The sequence below is a fragment of the Ceratocystis lukuohia genome (assembly GCF_044167205.1).
Source record: "Ceratocystis lukuohia strain C4212 chromosome Unknown Supercontig4_pilon, whole genome shotgun sequence".
In the NCBI taxonomy this organism is placed as follows: Eukaryota; Fungi; Ascomycota; class Sordariomycetes; order Microascales; family Ceratocystidaceae; genus Ceratocystis; species Ceratocystis lukuohia.
This window is the reverse complement of record NW_027263523.1, coordinates 2,793,650-2,811,516: the sequence shown is the minus strand read 5'-3', so window position 1 is coordinate 2,811,516 and position 17,867 is coordinate 2,793,650. Positions and strand designations below refer to the sequence as shown.

At 48.3% G+C, this 17,867-nt stretch overlaps 4 protein-coding genes across 4 annotated transcripts; 2 read left to right on the top strand and 2 right to left on the bottom strand.

Annotated features, from left to right (window-relative positions):
• Positions 1 to 265: 265 nt before the first annotated feature.
• On the bottom strand, positions 266 to 739 carry HOO65_040656 (uncharacterized protein; the record flags this gene model as incomplete). The annotated part of the gene is made up of 1 exon (XM_071000703.1): positions 266 to 739. One exon carries the CDS (start codon positions 737 to 739, stop codon positions 266 to 268), a length of 474 nt encoding a protein of 157 aa, XP_070859499.1.
• Positions 740 to 2,524: 1,785 nt separating this feature from the next.
• On the top strand, positions 2,525 to 6,703 carry HOO65_040655 (Vegetative incompatibility protein HET-E-1; the record flags this gene model as incomplete). The annotated part of the gene is made up of 3 exons (XM_071002497.1): positions 2,525 to 3,091; positions 3,160 to 5,100; positions 5,165 to 6,703. The coding sequence occupies 3 exons, from the start codon at positions 2,525 to 2,527 to the stop codon at positions 6,701 to 6,703; spliced, it is 4,047 nt and encodes a 1,348-aa protein (XP_070859498.1).
• A 2,472-nt stretch (positions 6,704 to 9,175) lies between these two features.
• Positions 9,176 to 13,852, top strand: HOO65_040654 (Vegetative incompatibility protein HET-E-1; the record flags this gene model as incomplete). Its single annotated transcript, XM_071002483.1, has 5 exons — positions 9,176 to 9,706; positions 9,772 to 9,821; positions 9,885 to 11,721; positions 11,780 to 13,544; positions 13,605 to 13,852. 5 exons carry the CDS (start codon positions 9,176 to 9,178, stop codon positions 13,850 to 13,852), a joined length of 4,431 nt encoding a protein of 1,476 aa, XP_070859497.1.
• A 1,542-nt stretch (positions 13,853 to 15,394) lies between these two features.
• Positions 15,395 to 16,882, bottom strand: HOO65_040653 (uncharacterized protein; the record flags this gene model as incomplete). Its single annotated transcript, XM_071000702.1, has 1 exon — positions 15,395 to 16,882. One exon carries the CDS (start codon positions 16,880 to 16,882, stop codon positions 15,395 to 15,397), a length of 1,488 nt encoding a protein of 495 aa, XP_070859496.1.
• Between the last annotated feature and the right edge of the window lie 985 nt (positions 16,883 to 17,867).

Genomic DNA, 17,867 nt, shown 5'->3' with positions numbered 1-17,867 from the left:
GTGATACCAAACAGCATACTGCACTATACGACGATTCGCAGAGTTCGGTTGGTAGGCTGAATTGTTGTTTACCTTGGTTGGGCTTTAGCTCTCTATGTTAAGTAAGTAGTGCATCTTTATCGTTCTCCAAGCCACGAAAAGACCCAATGTAGATCTTTTGGCATACGCTTTAAAAGTGAAGTAGCAGATGGCAGGCAGATAGCAGTAGCGTCCGCCCACTCGATACAATGGCCTGTTAGATAACAGAAGGAAACCGGTCTAAAGCCTAAATGTAGCTCTTCTCGGTTTCGCCGCTGAGCAATGCAAACGCAATATAGAAAGATGGCTGACAAGCGCCGACTCCGGTTATATCAAGGAGGGGCATACCATATTCAGTAGCCTTGCATGCACAATCCAGTAAGAGGGAATCAGGGGAAGTGTGAAGGTATGCCAGTGAATCTGGAGGGTCAAATAGAGCAGCTGTAGCCCAGCTATGTGAGTCGAATTGCATCCGATTCCAGAACCCCTCTTTATCCAGCTGGCTGTCAAGTGTGTGGATAGAGCCCTGACTTTTGAAGACTGCTCTTTTGATATCTGGAATGCGGCTGGAGATATCTTGCTGAGCTGCTAAAGTGTTGCAGCTCTGGCGGATGTTTGATCCAAAGTCCCTAGGGGCGATGCCAGCATTTGAGAGATTGGCGGGCTTGCTTATATCCTCCTTAGAAAGTTCGCCTAGCCATGTGGCACAGTGATTGAGCATGTAGTAAAGATGAAAGAAGTTATAACAGCTGGTAACCTTTCCTATTTAGCTTCTCAAAATGAGCTTCCTAGACCCTACCTTGCTAATTGCCAAATCGAGGAGGCAGTTTCAATGCTTGAGCATGTAGTGAAGATGCGAGAAGCTCTAGCATCTGATCATTCTTTCCGTCGAGGATCTCAACAAGTGCTTGCAAGAGTACATTACACTAATCATTAGCTTCAAGCTGCTATTGAGCTGCTTCAGCGCGTTATAAAATGAGATCACCAACACAGCTTTGACACATGATCCCAAGTATCAGGTATGGGCACAAGAAGCCCCTGTAGAATGGCTTACACGCCAATCTAATTGCAAAGACTCGTCTAATTTACCATACTTTCATCGGTTGTTCTTCTTTCAATATCATTTCCTAATATGGCTTCAAATGTTTTATCTGATGTCAAATTAGAGGCATGTGTATAACCAAGCTCAAGATGGAATTTATAGCAGCTATAGCATGAAGGTGACACTATTTGCGACTTATTCCTCACAGCTCCTCTTCAACAAAAGCTAAACACAAGTAGATATTAGTAGCCATCGCAATAGCAAATACTGAATAACAGCGCCAGATTTCGTGATACCCTCTTCGGCGTCCAAGTTTGATACAGATCCAGCAAATGCAGTGGCACCGCTCTACCTCCTCGGATGAGCATAAACACGCCAACGCGCGAATTCAAGCTCTGCAGCTTTTGGCTTGTCTAAACGAAACATCTTCCAACAAAGGACTGCTACGTGTACACGGAGCCAACGAGCCTTCGTACTCCAGCCAACCGATGCTCGTCTCCAGAACCATACATTTACCTCCTTTTCTTTCCACTTATTTTATTCCAACTGGGAGCGAAAGACGACAGGAGTAGGGCCAAAATAGCGCCGACCATCTCATTAACCAAATAGCTCATCAACAATGTACAATACACATCATCGTCTGTAAGTTATACTGTAGCATAGGTCAGCGTCTCAGGGACGAGAGGGTCTCAAAAATATTATCCTTCTTGGTAAAATACACAGCAGAATTACTGCGAACCACTTGATGTGAGCAATTGAAACCACTCACCATACTCTTCCCTAGACATTCTGCTCACTACCTGACAAGGCCTTGCATTGCGACTTGAGCTCATGCCAAAACATGACTAAGCCGACGTAGGCAAAGGCAAGAACACGTGACTGTAACCCAAGTATTTCTTGAACTTGAACTTGAATATATTTAACGTCTACGGGAATCACAGAGATCAAACGACGCCGGACTGGTTACCGGACAGAAATTAACCCTCTGCAAGCCCAAGTATTTCTATTTTGGCCGAATTCTGTGTAAGTCAAATAGCTGAGTTTTGGTGGTGGAATTTCTTTTTGCCTAACGAAAGGGTACGGTACGATAGTGCATCCCCGCTTTAGTAATTACCCAAAATGAGCAGCGGTAGCATTATAGATTGATAATTTTTTTTTCTTTTTTTTTGGCTTCAGTAGCGTCTAGCTGGCCATCCATACGTGTTGCTTTCACCAGCCGGGCAAAATTGATGATGACGGTTATGCACCTGTTGATCCTAGCAAGTGTCGGGGCTGCAAAATGCACTTGCATAGAAACGCGATGTCATTGGCCCAACAACTTTGCGTAGCAGCTCAGTGATCTCCGCACATGGTAGCGACAAAAGTGCTCACTCTACCACACAGGACAGACGCGTCGAGAAGTCTAATCATCTAGATTCCAAAGACGCCTACTATTACAAGACATAGCTCAGGGTTTCAATAACGATGGGCTTCTTCAAAAGATTCAAGCTAAAGCCACGAAAGCATAAGCCTCACACAGCCTCTGGGTCAACTACGCCAGCGATAACCTCCTCGTTTGTTTCTAAACAGCCAGCAGCTGAACAAAACCGACTAGATCTACTAGATATTGAACCGCCACCACCAGACAAGCCATCTTCGCTGCCCTCAAAGCCTGACCCTGAGCCAGAGCTGTCGCCGAGTCTACAAGAAAAGATTTGGAATCAGGCATACAAGGCTTCGAGGGAGGAAAACCCAGCGTTAGTGAAAGCCTTCGAGGAGATTGTCTTTGCTGAAGTCCGGCTTGACGACACGAATGCCAAATCTGCCGGTCGAACGCAAAATAAGCCAACGTTGGAGGGAGAGGCAACATGCCTTCAAGTGCGCCAGTTCGTTCAGGATGGGATCACCCGGACGAAAAAGGGTGCCTCCATCAAGCAAGGGATAGATCGAGGCCTACAAGCAGTGGATGCGGTCAGAGTAACAATAAGTAAAGCCTTAAGTGCCGCTCCAGAAGCTGCCTTTGTGTGGGCTACTTTCAGCCTCGGAATAGAAGTACGTGGTTGAAGTCTGTCGGTGCAGAATAGTGTTTTTCGTGTTGCCCCTGACTAACTTTGGCTTAGCTTCTCTCAAACCCTGTCACCGAGGCACTCGAAAATCGCAATGGCGTAGAGTATGTTTTGTGCAGACTCGGGTGGTACTGGGAACTGGCAGGTTTGCTGCTTGGCAAGAGCGAGGGGGATGCAGCTACAGCCGCACTGCGAGAGAGGGTGGAGGAGGATATCACGCAGCTTTTCCGGAAGCTCATCTTGTATCAAATGAGAAGCGTGTGTGTCTATCACCGCAATGAGGCTGCTACTATTTTCAGGGATATATTTCGAGCTGATGACTGGACGGGCCAGCTAAGGCTCATCAAAGACGCCGAAGAAGCTATTCGGTATGATGTGGAGCAGTATGGAACTCGAGAGAGCATGGTGCAGCTACAGAAGCTTAACAACACAGCCGGCACTCTGCAACAGAGTCTACAAAGTATCCATTCGTTAGTACAAAGCCACGGACAACAGCAGGACGAAAGACACGACAATGAGAAAGATAAGCAGTGTCTTTCGGACCTTTTTGTGACTGACCCCCGCACAGACAAGAATAATATCGAGGAGAAGAAAGGCGGTTTGCTGAAAGACTGCTACAAATGGGTTCTTGAGCATGAAGACTACCGGCGCTTCAAAACCCAACAGGATTCTCAAATTCTGTGGATCAAAGGCGACCCCGGCAAAGGGAAAACTATGCTGCTTTGTGGCATCATCGATGACTTGGAGTCTGATCCGTCAGTCTCGTTGTCCTATTTCTTTTGCCAGGCCACAGGAGGCGATCGACTGAACAAGGCCACGTCCGTGCTGCGAGGCCTGATCTATCATCTTGCCCGCCAACACCCACAGCTCATCAAGCACGTGCGGGAGAAGTACGACTACACAGCAAAAGAAAGACTAGGCAATAGCGATGCTTGGCATGAACTCTGTGAAATAGTCATTGCTATGCTGAATGACCCGACTATGAAAAATCTCATCTTGGTTGTTGATGCCTTGGACGAATGTAGTGTGGACTTGCAGCGCCTGCTTAGCTTCATCGTCATCCCATCGCCTGCCAAATGGATTGTATCAAGCCGTAACTGGCCTGATATTGAAGAAATGATGAATGACGCGGAGCAAAAGACCAAGATACACCTTGAAATGAACCAAGACTCGGTATCGAGCGCAATAGATTCTTACATCAAGCACAGGGTAGACCAACTGACAAAGAAAAAGAAGTATAATGATGAGACGAGGGCCGCTGTGTTGAGCCATTTGACAGCTAACGCTAATGGCACTTTCCTCTGGGTGGCTCTGGTCTGTGAGCAGCTTGCTAATGAGAAAAGGTGGCACGTCAAGAATACACTTGTGTCTCTTCTACCTGGGCTTGATCCACTTTACGGGCGAATGCTGCAGCAGATTTCTCAGTCTAAAGATGCAGAACTCTACCGAAATATTCTTGGCAAAGCCTTGGTTGCGTACAGGCCAATCGCCTTGGAAGAAATGCATGCCCTTATTGAGGCACCTGCAGAACTGGATAGCGAGGATGTAGGGGATGCTATCGGGTCTTGCGGCTCTTTCCTGACACTTCATAACAATCACGTTTCCTTTGTGCACCAATCGGCGAAGGACTACCTGCTAAATAAGACGTCAACCGAGATGTTACCCGCTAGCATTCAACAGCTACATCGCGTGGTCTTTGTACGATCGCTAGGCCTTCTTTCTCAAAGGCTAAAGCGTGACATTTACCACCTGTCAGCCCCAGGATATCTGATGGATGAAGTTTCGGCCCCCAGCCCTGACCCGTTGGCCAGTATCCGATATTCTTGCATCTTTTGGGTTGATCATCTCCTCGCCTCAGCAAGTGAGTTGAGCAATTCAAATCACGAGATCTCGGCCTTCTTGAAAGAAAAATATCTTCAGTGGCTAGAGGCTCTCAGCCTTCTACGCAGTATCCCAGCAGGGGGCAGAGCAATGGAAAATTTGAGCCTTTATACGGTAAGTCAGTGTGGCATGAGAAGGGACTCTATCAAAACTACAAGATTTTAACATCTTTCTATAGGATGAAGCACCGAGGGACCTCCAAAACCTTGCTAAAGACGCTCGCCGATTTCTTTTGTGTCATGGCGGCATTATTGAAGTTGCTCCGCTGCAGGTTTACGCTTCGGCTCTCATATTTAGTCCCACTAACAGCTTGATACGGCAGCAGTATTGCCATGAAGAGCCAAGTTGGATTCAGTTGAAGCCGAAAGTTGAAGCAGACTGGAACCTTTGTCTGCAGACTCTAGAGGGCCATGTTGATAAGGTAGCATCAGCAGTGTTTTCACATGACGGACGACAGCTGGCTTCAGGGTCAAGCGATGAGACACTCAAGATCTGGGATACAACTTCAGGCGCATGTCTACAGACTTTCGAGGGTCATCATGATGAAGTGCTCTCAGTGGCATTCTCAAATGATGGGCAGCGATTGGTGTCAGGGTCAGGGGACAAGTCAGTTAAGATCTGGGATGAGGCTTCTGGCGCATGTTTACAGAGCTTCAAGGGTGATGACGGAAAACTAACGTCAATAAGCTTCTCAAATCATAGCCAACGACTAGCATCAGTGTCGTCAAACGACGGGACTGTCAAGATCTGGGATGTCACTTCTGGCGCATGTCTACAAACCCTTGATGGCCACAATGATTGGATCAGGTCAGTGGTGTTCTCTAACGATGGGGATCTACTGGCCTCAGGGTCAGCCGACAAAAAAGTAAAACTCTGGGATGTGACTTCCGGCGCATGTCTGCAAACTCTCATAGGCCATCGTGATTGGGTCGGGACAGTGGTGTTCTCACACGATGGACGACACCTAGCGTCAGGGTCAGATGATGGAATGGTCAAAATATGGGATACAGCTTCCGGGGCATGTCTACAAACCCTCGAGGGCCACAATGATTGGATCAGGTCAGTGGTGTTCTCAAACGATGGACGAAAGCTAGCGTCAGGGTCATATGACACGAAAGCCAAGATCTGGGATGTGACTTCAGGCGCATGTCTACAGACTCTCGAGGACCATGACCATTTCGTGACATCGGTGGTGTTCTCACACGATGGACAACGACTAGCATCGGGGTCAAGCGACAGGACAGTCAAGATCTGGAATGCAGCTGACGGCGCATGTTTGAAAACCCTTGAGGGCCATGAAGATTTGGTGAGATTTCTAGTTTTCTCACATGACGGACAACAGCTAGTCTCAGGGTCAGACGATAAAACAGTCAGGTCCTGGGATGTCACTTCTGGAGCATGCCAAGAGACTCTTTTGCTAGGCCTGACTCTGCATCACCCTTCATTTGACCCAGTTAATATTCCGCATACCCCAACAGTGACCGGCCTAGATGTGTCTACTTCAACTGAGGGTCCAGTGGCTGATCCATATCCCTCTCTTAACCCCAACTTGCATCACTACACCCTCGACGATGATAATTTATGGGTTTTAAGGAATGGAGAAAGGCTGCTATGGTTCCCGCCAGAGTACCGCCCAAGCACATCGGCAGTACTAGGTGCAAGGATTGGACTGGGCTGCATCTCTGGTCGTGTATTTACCATAGGATTTGGTAGTTAGATTTCTAAGATCCGGTAACCCCGCATCGTTTCATTTTGGCGGTTCCTGTACGTCTACGTTAGATAATTCGAGTCTAAGTTAAATTGTGTCTTGAGTAATTCTCAGTGCATCTGCGCGTATGGTTGAATAGTTGTTGTGGAATAATGTACCATTCCTATTAGATTAATAGTACTTGCTACTGTAATACATAGTATGTAATAGTACAAATCGGCAGGACGTACTGGATGTCCTTAGAATGAGAAGAAGAAGAAGGGGTCTGTGATTTGTAGTTGCTGCCTGTGTATCTAGTTCTTGATTGAAGAGCGAATCTAAACCGTCATTGAAGTGTCCAGCCTTGGGAAAGGCCCTTACGTCTGATCTTAACCCTAACGTTTGGCCGGACTTCGTCAGCGGCAATTCCTGGTAACCCCAACTCCGAATACCAACAGTATGCCACCATTAAATGAGCAGCCCTAAAAGTGGCTAATGTCTTAGGGTTTGGATTCTGTGATTTCCTGCCATGAAAAAGAATAGATAAGATAGCGCTTTTATGGCTCGGCAGTTGCTGTAAAAAGGTAACAGTAGATCTTAGGTTACTGACAAAAGGCCTAAGCACAGTAGGAGCGCTGTCTTTGGATAACCCATATCAGCGCTTTTGTGTAAATCTTTCATGGTTTGATTTAGCTTCAGGGTCTTGCGTCTATACATGCTGCTATTACTAGGTCGGCGAAATGGATGCTTCCTTTTCTCTCATGCGGGTATCATTGAAGTTGCTCCGCTACAAGTTTACGCTTCGGCTCTCACATTCAGTCGTCCCACTAACAGCTTGATACGGCAGTAGTATTGTCATGAAGAGCCAAGTTGGATTCAGTTGAAGCCGAAAGTTGAAGCAAACTGGAGTCTTTTTCTACGGACTTTAGAGGGTCATGGTGGCGAAGTGACATTGGTGGTTTTCTCGGATGACGGACGACAACTGGTCTCGGGGTCAGGTAACAGGACACTCAGGATCTAACAGCGTATGCTCAAGCCCTCTATAAAGGCCAGTGATATAAATGACACCGCTCAAAATGGGCCTCATTGTTGACAAGATTGTCCATAGCCCTGTAAATGAGCCGAGGCCTGCCCTCATCTTTTCCTCTAGAGAACGAGAATCAATATTTCCCTCTTAGGGATCTACTGCTATAATCTAGTCGCCATTCATATATTAAGGTTCCGAAACGCCATCATTCGGGCCGGCAAAAGTTAGATGGGCAAGGGCTTGCTTTTGCTTTACTAGCCATCTCTAGGCCTGTGATGGTTCCCCCATTCTTCAATGTAGTATCGATGCATGGCCAACGATTGACTCTCGGCATTTTCCCCCTGAAAGACTAACTCAACTTGTGCTTCTAGCTAGACCTATGGCTATCCACGATAAGAGAAGCGTCTTAGATAGAGACACAGCAACAAGCAATGTGGCTGCAGTGGCGCTGGACAGTATCTGTGGCATCCTAGCGTTCGTCACGGCGGCGACGTGATGGATTAACAAGAGTTGTTCGCGTCGCTGGTGGGTGAGTTTTATATTATTTTAACATAGGTAGTGCCGGAGCTCTTCTTCCCTCCAAGGTTATGGTTTAATAGTTGAATTTGCTAAATGTCTTGTCTTGATGCACTGGATGGGTTATGTTCGATTATGTTTCATGATTCTCAACACATCTAGAGGTGCTCTATGCTGTTAGGGTTAGGGATGGCCGAGTCTATGCATCGCCTAAGGCTAGCTATAACCAAGTCTGACTAATCTGCTATCTAGGTGGGGAACACATTACTGAAATAGCGGCGTTGGGACTCTGCTTTCTAAAATGTCGTTGTTTCGGTTTCGGACCATTAGTGACTGATGGTGTAAAGGCAGTGATAGCTAACTTGCATCGTGCGGCAAAGACGTGAAACAATTCAGCTTGATACCCTCGTCATCATCAACGGTGGGCGAGTCTAGCGTTTTCCTAAGTGCTATCGTCATTATCCAGTACGGCATACAACGTAGCTGGCCTCACCGCGCTACTTTGACCACTTATGGTTATAAACAATGGTGAGATTAGCTTTGCTTGAGCGAATTAAGACATTCGGGGCTTCTTACAGCATTCAAAACGGGGCCGATGGGGCATGCAATAATCAACTACAAGGAAGCGAGAAGCTATCCCCTAGAATGGTCTAGGACAACCCTATGCTTCCCAATGCATGATCATAGACACGAGGGTTTGTGCGCTATGCATGCGGGCGGAGCTGATTCGCCTTGCAAATCCTGGTAAGTGCATATTCAGGGTTACCTGTACAGAAATATGATGTTATTGGGCCAACAGCTTTAAGCGACAATTGGGCAGGGCACTCTCTGGATCTAACATCAAAGCTACCTTGCAGTTCGCGCCAAGAAATTTGTCTTGTAGCCAGCTCGGTCTCCTCATTGAGCGACCGTTTACTACCGTAGCACATGCTCTTGCACGCTTCTGAATTTCAGTAAAGATGCCGCCCCTCTTTCATAGAGCTAAGGCCAAGGCCCAAAAGCTGTTCAAATCCTCTATCCAGAGCTCGATCCCAGCTACCCCATCAGCAGCCACCCTCTTTGGACCAGTACAGACAGCATCTGGTCCGCCCTCTTCGGTTGTGCACGAGCCTGAACCGGCGCTGTTGCCGCTACCCCGTCTACAGGGTGAGATTTGGAATCAGGCATACGATGCTTCGAGAAAAGAAGAGCCAGAGTTGGTGGAGGCTTTTGAAAATATTGTCTTCGCTAAGCTCCGCCCCAAAGAGACAAGTACTGAAGCTGCCAGCCGATTTGAGGGCAATATGGCAGCAGAGCGGATGGTCACATCGCGTCAACTACAACAGCTTGTCCAAGATGGGATCAATCGAACAAAGAAGGAAGCTTCCATCAAGCAACGTATCGATGATGGTATGCAGGCGGTGCATGCTATCAGAGGAATCATGGATAGAGTTATACGCGCCGCCCCAGAAGCCGCTGTTGTGTGGGCTACTGTTTGTCTGGGAATAGAAGTATGTGGCTATCATCTGCGATCGGGAGATAACATGCGGTGTACTGTTCTTAGCTAACATTATAGGTTTTGTCAAACCCTGTCACTGAAGCACTTGAAAACCGGAAGGGCTTGGAGTATGTTCTGTGCCGAATTGAGTGGTATTGGAGCTTAGTAGACTTACTGCTTGACGAAAACAGAGACAAGACATCCACAGCTGCAATGCAAAACGAATTGAAGAAGGATATTGTGCGGCTCTTTCAGAGGCTTCTACTATACCAGATGAGGAGCATCTGTCTTTACCACCGCAATTCGGCTGCAATCATTCTCAGGGATTTGCTCCGGGTCGACAACTGGGCAGACCAGCTGAATACCATCAGGGAGGCTGAAGAGGCGGTCCAATATCATATGGAGCAGTACAACACTCAAGAGAGCAAGATGCAACTGCAGAAGCTTAACGATGCGGCAGGGTCTCTGCAGCAAGATCTCCAAAGCATCAATGCGGCAGTGCAGGATCAAACAGAACAGCAGGCGAATAGACATCAAGATGACAAAGACAAGCAATGCCTCTTGGACCTGCATGTCACCGACCCCTACACAGACAAAAAGAACATTGAAGAGAAAAAGGGCGGTTTGCTAAAAGACTCCTACAAATGGATTCTTGAACACGCAGGCTTCCAGCAGTTCCGAAACGAGCAACAATGCCGAATCCTGTGGATCAAAGGGGACCCCGGCAAAGGCAAGACAATGCTCCTTTGCGGCATCATTGATGAGCTGGAGTCGGATCCTTCCGTGCCGCTGTCTTATTTCTTCTGCCAAGCTACAGGCGGCGATCGGCTGGACAAAGCTACTTCTGTGCTACGAGGTCTGATCTATCATCTTGCATGCCGCAATCCACAACTTACCAAGCATGTGCGAACAAAGTATGATTACAAGGGCCGAGACCTCTTCAACAACGACGGTGCTTGGCATATCCTTTGTGAGATCATGACCGCCATGCTGAACGATCCAGGCCTGGAAAACGCCATCTTAGTTGTCGATGCCTTGGATGAGTGTAGCGTGGATCGCCAACGCCTACTCGACTTCATCACTAAGCCCTCGCCTGCCAAATGGATTGTGTCGAGCCGCAACTGGCTGGATATCGAGGAGAGTTTAGACGATGCGGAGCAAAAAGTCAAGTTACAGCTCGAACTAAACCAAAGCTCAGTCTCTAGTGCAGTCGAGTCCTATGTCACATTCAAGGTAAACCAACTAGCAAAGAAGAAGAAATACGATGACGACATGAGGGTGGCTGTCTTGGAACACTTGAGGGCAAATGCTGAGGGTACCTTCCTTTGGGTGGCTCTAGTTTGTCAAGAGCTTTCCAACGTGACTATCCGAAAACGGCACACTCCAGATATATTAAAGTCATTTCCACCTGGACTCGATCCTCTATATGGGCGAATGTTGGAACAAATCACCCAATCGAAAGATGCAGGGCTCTGCAGAGAGATCCTTGCTACAGCCCTAGTCGCATATCGACCTGTTACTTTAGAAGAGCTACATGCTCTCGTCGAGCCACTTCGGGACTTGGAAAGCAACGAGGTAAAAGAGGTCATTAGCTCATGTGGCTCCTTCTTGACTCTTCATGGCAATCATGTTTCGTTTGTGCACCAGTCAGCAAAGGACTACCTGCTGAGCAAAGCTTCCAACGAGATACTGCCTCGCGGGATTGCATACCAGCACCAAACGGTCTTCAAAAGATCACTGGACCTTCTTTGCACAACACTAGAGCGCGATATCTACAACCTACAGGCCCCTGGATATCTCGCCAATCAAGTATCAGCCCCCGATCCTGATCCGCTGGCCACAATTCAATATTCTTGCATCTTCTGGATTGACCATTTCCTTAGCTTGACAGCAGATGAGCTGGCCAGTGGAATTGATAAAGTCTCTAGCTTTTTCAAAAACAAGTATCTCCAGTGGCTAGAGGCTCTCAGCCTCCTACACAGCATTTCTACTGGGGTGAGAGCGATGGAAAGAATGGAAGCCTTCGTGGTAGGTGGCCCTGTATTTGGAAGAAAGTCTTGGCAGCACCGGAGCTAACATTGCGCAGCAGGAGAACGAGTGGAAGAGCCTTCAAGAAGTTGTGAAAGACGCTCACCGGTTTTTGCTGTCTCATGGTGGGATTATCGAAATTGCTCCACTGCAGGTCTATGCATCAGCTCTCATATTCAGTCCGACCAAGAGCCTAATTAGACAACTGTTCAGTCGGGAAGAGCCGGACTGGATCAACTTAAAGCCAAGGGTTGAAACAAACTGGAACGCGTGTCTGCAGACCTTTGAAGGCCATTGTGACGGGGTGACATCAGTGGTGTTTTCCAAGGATGAACAGCGGCTTGCGTCTGGGTCTTGCGACAAGACAATCAAAATCTGGGACGCAGCCTCTGGCACATGTCTACAGACCCTCGAGGGCCATGGGGATAGCGTGAGATCAGTAGCGTTCTCGAATAATGGTCAACGACTGGCATCAGGTTCGGATGACAGCACAATCAAGATCTGGGATGCGGCCTCTGGCGCATGTCTACAAACCCTCAAGGGCCACAGTGACGGTGTGCGATCAGTAGCGTTCTCCAGGAATGGCCAGCGACTGGTGTCGGGGTCAGACGACAACACAGTCAAGATCTGGGATGCCACTTCTGGCGCGTGTCTGCAGATCCTTGATGATCATTACGGCAGAGTGAAGTCTGTAGTGTTCTCAGATAATGGGAAACGAGTAGCGTCGGGTTCCAATGACAAAACAGTCAAGATCTGGGATGCGGCTTCCGGTGCATGTCTGCACGTTCTCCATGGCCATAGTGATTGGATACGATCAGTGGTGTTCTCGCAGGATGGACAGCGTCTGGCCTCAGGGTCAGATGACAAAACAGTCAAGATCTGGGATGCCACTTCTGGCGCATGTTTAAAAACCTTCAAGGGTCATAAAACCTTTGCGCTATGTGTAGCGTTCTCGAAAAATGGCCAGCAACTGGCATCAGGGTCAGATGACAAGACAGTCAAGATCTGGGATACCACTTCTGGCGCATGTCTACAAACTCTCGAGGGCCATGGCGATAGTGTGAGATCAATAGCGTTTTTGAAGGATGGTCAGCGGCTGGCTTCGGGGTCAGATGACAAGACAGTCAAGATCTGGGATGCCACCTCTGGTGCTTGTCTACAAACACTAGATGCCCATGATAGCTGGGTGTGGTCAGTAGCATTTTCGCAGGATGAACAGCTATTGGCATCTGCGTCAAACGACAGCACAATCAGGACCTGGGATACGGCTTCCGGAATATGTTCACAGACTTTCAATGGCCACGATGGCTGGGTGAGATCAGTTGTGTTCTCGCAGGATGGCCAGCGGCTGGCCTCAGGGTCGGATGACAAAACAGTCAAGGTCTGGGATGCCACTTCTAGTACATGCCTCCAAACCCTCATTGGTCATAATGGCTGGGTGAGATTTGTAGTATTCTCGAAGGATGGCCAGCGATTGGCATCAGGGTCAAACGACAGGACAATCAGGATCTGGGATCCGACTTCTGGCGCATGTCTGCAAATCCTCAATGGCCATGATGGCTTAGCAAGATCAGCTGTGTTCTCGCAAGATGGACAGCAACTAGCATCTGGCGCTTCTGGAAATGCAGTCAAGATCTGGGATGTGGCCTCCGGCGCATGTCTAAAAGTCCTTGAAGGCCATAATGATCCAGTAGTGTCGGTGGCGTTCTCAAAGGGCGACCAACGACTGGCATCGGGGTCTTCTGACAGGACAGTCAGAGTCTGGGATGCCGCCTCTGGTGCATGCCTGAAGATTCTTTCGATGGACTATACTATACAGTGTTGTTCGTTTGACCCATCAAATGACTCCTGCCTTTCCACGAATATAGGGATGATAAACTTAGATGTGCCAACCTCAGCTGCGATCCCATCCGTTGACCACACGTCTTTGTCTGGCTCCAATCTTCGCGGCTACGGCCTTGACAACGACGGCGTATGGATTATGAATTGTGGGCAACGGGTCCTTTGGTTGCCGCCGGAATGGCGCTTTGTGAGATCAGCAGTAACAGTAAAAGGCACCAAGATTGCATTGGGTTGCATCTCTGGCCGTGTCTTTGTCATAGGATTCACAACTGAAGGCTACTGTGAGTAGCGAACGGTCACCAAAGCGCAGATACCCTTCTAGTTCACCATACCTTATAATCCCCCCACACATGTCTATTTTGGGCTACTCTAGCCACCTGATGAATCGAGCAGCTAGCACATTCATCCACTTCGGGGTCGCCATGTTAGTACATGTTCTGTATTTACCATTGCCCAGGCATGCCGAAGTTGCTCCTGCACCATGATGGGAAAGCTAGCCAGCCGCAAGCTCAAGAAAGTCTCAACACTATTCAGACCATAACGTACTATAACGGCATGAACTTTGTGTCCCATCACCACGCCTCCACATGCCATCTCTTCAGGGCTCTATTCATCACCTATTGGCTTGACGAGCATGTAGACAACAAGTGATAGAACGTCTGCTTTTAAGAATCATCTATTAAAGTTCCAAGGGCGACAGAGGCGAAGGACGCCCGTGCTCTATATAGCTCTTGGTAGTGTCTGGAGAGCGTGCAAAGAAGTCATCAGACCTGCGGTTCTTGGTAATGTCTTGGTATTTTTCTTTTGTTGTTTAGCCAAGAGATAGAACTACTACTGCCCAGACCTCCCTAGCAAGCCGTGTCGCTTGATCCCTGTGATGTCTGAAGACGTCAAGCATCTTCAAGTTCCAGACAGGGGATCAGGTAAAAAAGAAAAAACAACATGCAGCACCGAGGGGTAGTATGTCGCCACTCGCCACGCTTTTCTGCAGATGGACTAGCCGCTTCGTCGCCTTGCGTACCGTGGATAAGTATTTTGGGCCTGGCACCAAGTCCTTGTAGAACTTCCTGGTCGCTTCCATGACAGCGGCTTGCAACCCGTTGATAGCATTTCTGCAATCTCCCCTGGCCTCTTGAAACTCCAGATTTTCTAGACGATCTTCTCTGCCGCTAAGCCTAGAGTCCAGATTGACCTCTCCCGCGGTGATGACTGTGCTGTCCTGTCGTCTAGTAACTCAGTTGTCTGGTTTTACCTCACGCTCTCCACGCCCCCAATGTTTTATACGCCTGTCACTGTGTGTTTTTCATCTCCGCGTTGTGCTGTGACTGCGCAGAGATCTGAGTGATTCGGGACAACGCGTAAGGGGAATATGTCTAAGCCGGTGTCTTTACGGACTGGCGTTATGGGCTTAGCGACCGGCTTTAGTCTAGCCATGGACGGCAACCCTTGCTGGCTGTGTTGGCGAGGCCTGTTTCTGGGCCTTACAGATCCTATGCTTGTCTTCCCACTTTCGAAGAGTCTACCATGTACGTTAGTATTATGAAACATTATATCTACGCCACTAGTTGAATAGAAGCCATGCCAATACGCAAAAAGAAGAAGACAAAGAGCCGAAATAAGAAGAAATCAAGCGTGGGTATGAGAGCGCGTGTTTTCATAGAGCAGATATCAGTCCCTAGAAAGAAACTGGAAAAGGGGAAAGAAAATACGAACATGACAAAAAGGCCAAACAAAATGGACAAGATAGACAAGATGGGAAAGACAGGAAAGAAAGCGAATAATACAAAAACTAACCCACGGGAGTCATCACTTGGCCTTTTGCTGCACTCGACTATCCATTCACCTCTCCATTTACACCCTGTCCATCTCCCAATGCCTCCCGGAACTGGCTCAGACCCAGGCCCACAATCGTATACATCAAAGCCCTCTGTCTCCTCTCGGTCGCCGTGCCACTCATGCTCTGGCCAATCGCCTCTAAAATACGCGAACACTTGTCATCGTTTACGGCAACCATCTCCGTCGTGTCCGTCGGGAAATTGGGGATTGGCTCTCCCGTGCGGATGTCGAGAAGAGGGTACAGTCGGCAGTTCTTGTCGATATTATACGCTGTCCGGTTTGCTGTGGCAATGGTCAGGTTGCGTGCTATGACCGAGTACTGGAAGTTCTGGTCCCTGCTATCAGGCGGCGGCTTCATCATATAGGCATCAGAGGCTGCTGCATCCTTTGCAGGTATCGCGGTCTTAGACCCCGGGATTTGGAAGTTGCGCGTCGCGGGCACTTTGGTAACGGTGCGGTTGCCGATAGTTATTGTGGGATAGTCCGCAGGCGTGTACGCAGATGGAGCGGCGTTGTTATAAGGGGATGCTACCGAGGCCTGCGTATTGTCCTGTGCTTCGGTCTCCATGCTAGCTTGCGACAAAGGGACTTGACCTGCGCTGCTTTGCCTCATTGTTGGCTGCATACCAGCCTCATGCATATCACCGTGGCCCAACTTCTGCTGCTTTGCTTCCTGTGCCTTCTGTGCCAGGTGCTGTCTCGCCCATATCTTATGCAGAATCGTGGGTGTACGCCCAGGCCCCTGCTGAGGGGTTGCAATAGAAGCCGCTCTCGTGCCCAAGCTAGCCTGGGCCCTCCAGGGCCCTCGGGCTGCTCCACGAAGACCTTGCCGAGGAGAGGTGGGCTGTGACACAGATCCCGATGCAGCCGCCGAGCTGCATGTAGCTGGGCCTTTAGTCGCTGGTGGGCTAACGTCGCCATTCGGTGTCAGAACGCGGGTAAGCATCTTCTCAATGTTCTTCAGCTGTCCACTAAGAGCCATGATCTTGTCATCCATAATGGTGAACCTGGAATCCAATCCTGCAAGATGATTCTGGACGGCGGCAAGCTGAGCATCATTCTGGAGGCGGAATTTATCAACCATCAGTAACAGCGGCTCCAATGCGGCGTCCAGATCATCGCCGTCTATTTCTTCAATTATAGAGGGATGTCTATAATACGAGGGGTCAGATGAAGCGTTAGATCCCATATTTACGCCACCCTGATGATTAGCATGATGAGCTGTAGGATGAAGCAAAGCTGGGTTGACATTAAGAAAGGGATTCAGGAGAGGATTCATGGTGCAAGTTCTCATGTTCCTGGCTCTACCACTGTTAATCTCTTCATACAACTCTTCGCTTCCAATAGAGGAACCAGAACCGTCAGAGTAATTGTCAATGTGTTGAAAAGGAGGAAACGCGATGTCAGCAGCTCTTCCATTCTCAGTTGGGGCCGGGTGGTCGGGAGTCGCGAGAGGCCCTGGGGGAGGGGCGTTAAAGTCCATATTGCAAGTTTTATGAGGGCTGTCGTCGGCGTCAAAGCTATGATAGTTAGAAGAGTATGAAGGGAACTTGATTGTTTTTTTTTTTTTTTCATACATGAAAAGGTGGGATATTTATATGCAAATGCTGGTTGCTCTGCACACCATAAGATGCACTGCACCACTAGAATATCACGGGTATCCATCACCACATCTCTATGATATGGTTGTCTACGTTGAACTACAAAGCCTTCTTTGACATCTACGTAGGAGGAAAGACACAAGCCGATGGTTGTACAAACCTAACCCATATTCCTACTAGTAACTTCACGATCGTCATGCGGTTGTTGATCCTGTTCTCTTATGTAGGCATGATTTAATGGGCTATCACAGTAGCGCCATACCCAGTGGCAAAACCTCGGCTCTTTTAGTACAAAGCAACTAGTAGTTGGCTATTTATCACGTTATCTTCGATGCTGAATAACGGCCAAGGCCTAGTCAAATGAAGGGGCCTACTCGGATGCCTGGGGCACTACACCTGTGGACTGCTATCACAAGACGGGAGGCATCCCTTCGACATAGCGGAGCTAGACCCCCATCAGAAAGAAGTCTCTCCTTGTCAGCCGGCGCCAAGACATATGTGTTGCGCGAGTATTTGTACACATCATCAGGGGTGCAGTTTTTTTCTATGGCCTAACCCTAACGTGACGCGATGTATTGTTCAATGTCTATCGAAGCTACCGATAAATAACCCTAATGGTCTGCGCAAGTAATCCCCAGCACAGCTCTAAATAATTTACATGACTGTTTTCAAAATATAGTGGAGTTAGCGCGTGCATCAAAAACTAGATCGCTACGTGGGGGCAAAAATCAGAATGGGATCATGGAATTTACGTTCTGCCTGGAGTTAAAGGCAAAATAGCTGAGCGGAGCTTACAAAGCAGGCTCTTCATGACTTCGAACTGTACTTCGTTGAAGATGGCTCATTTCGAAGCTGATAGATAGCTTA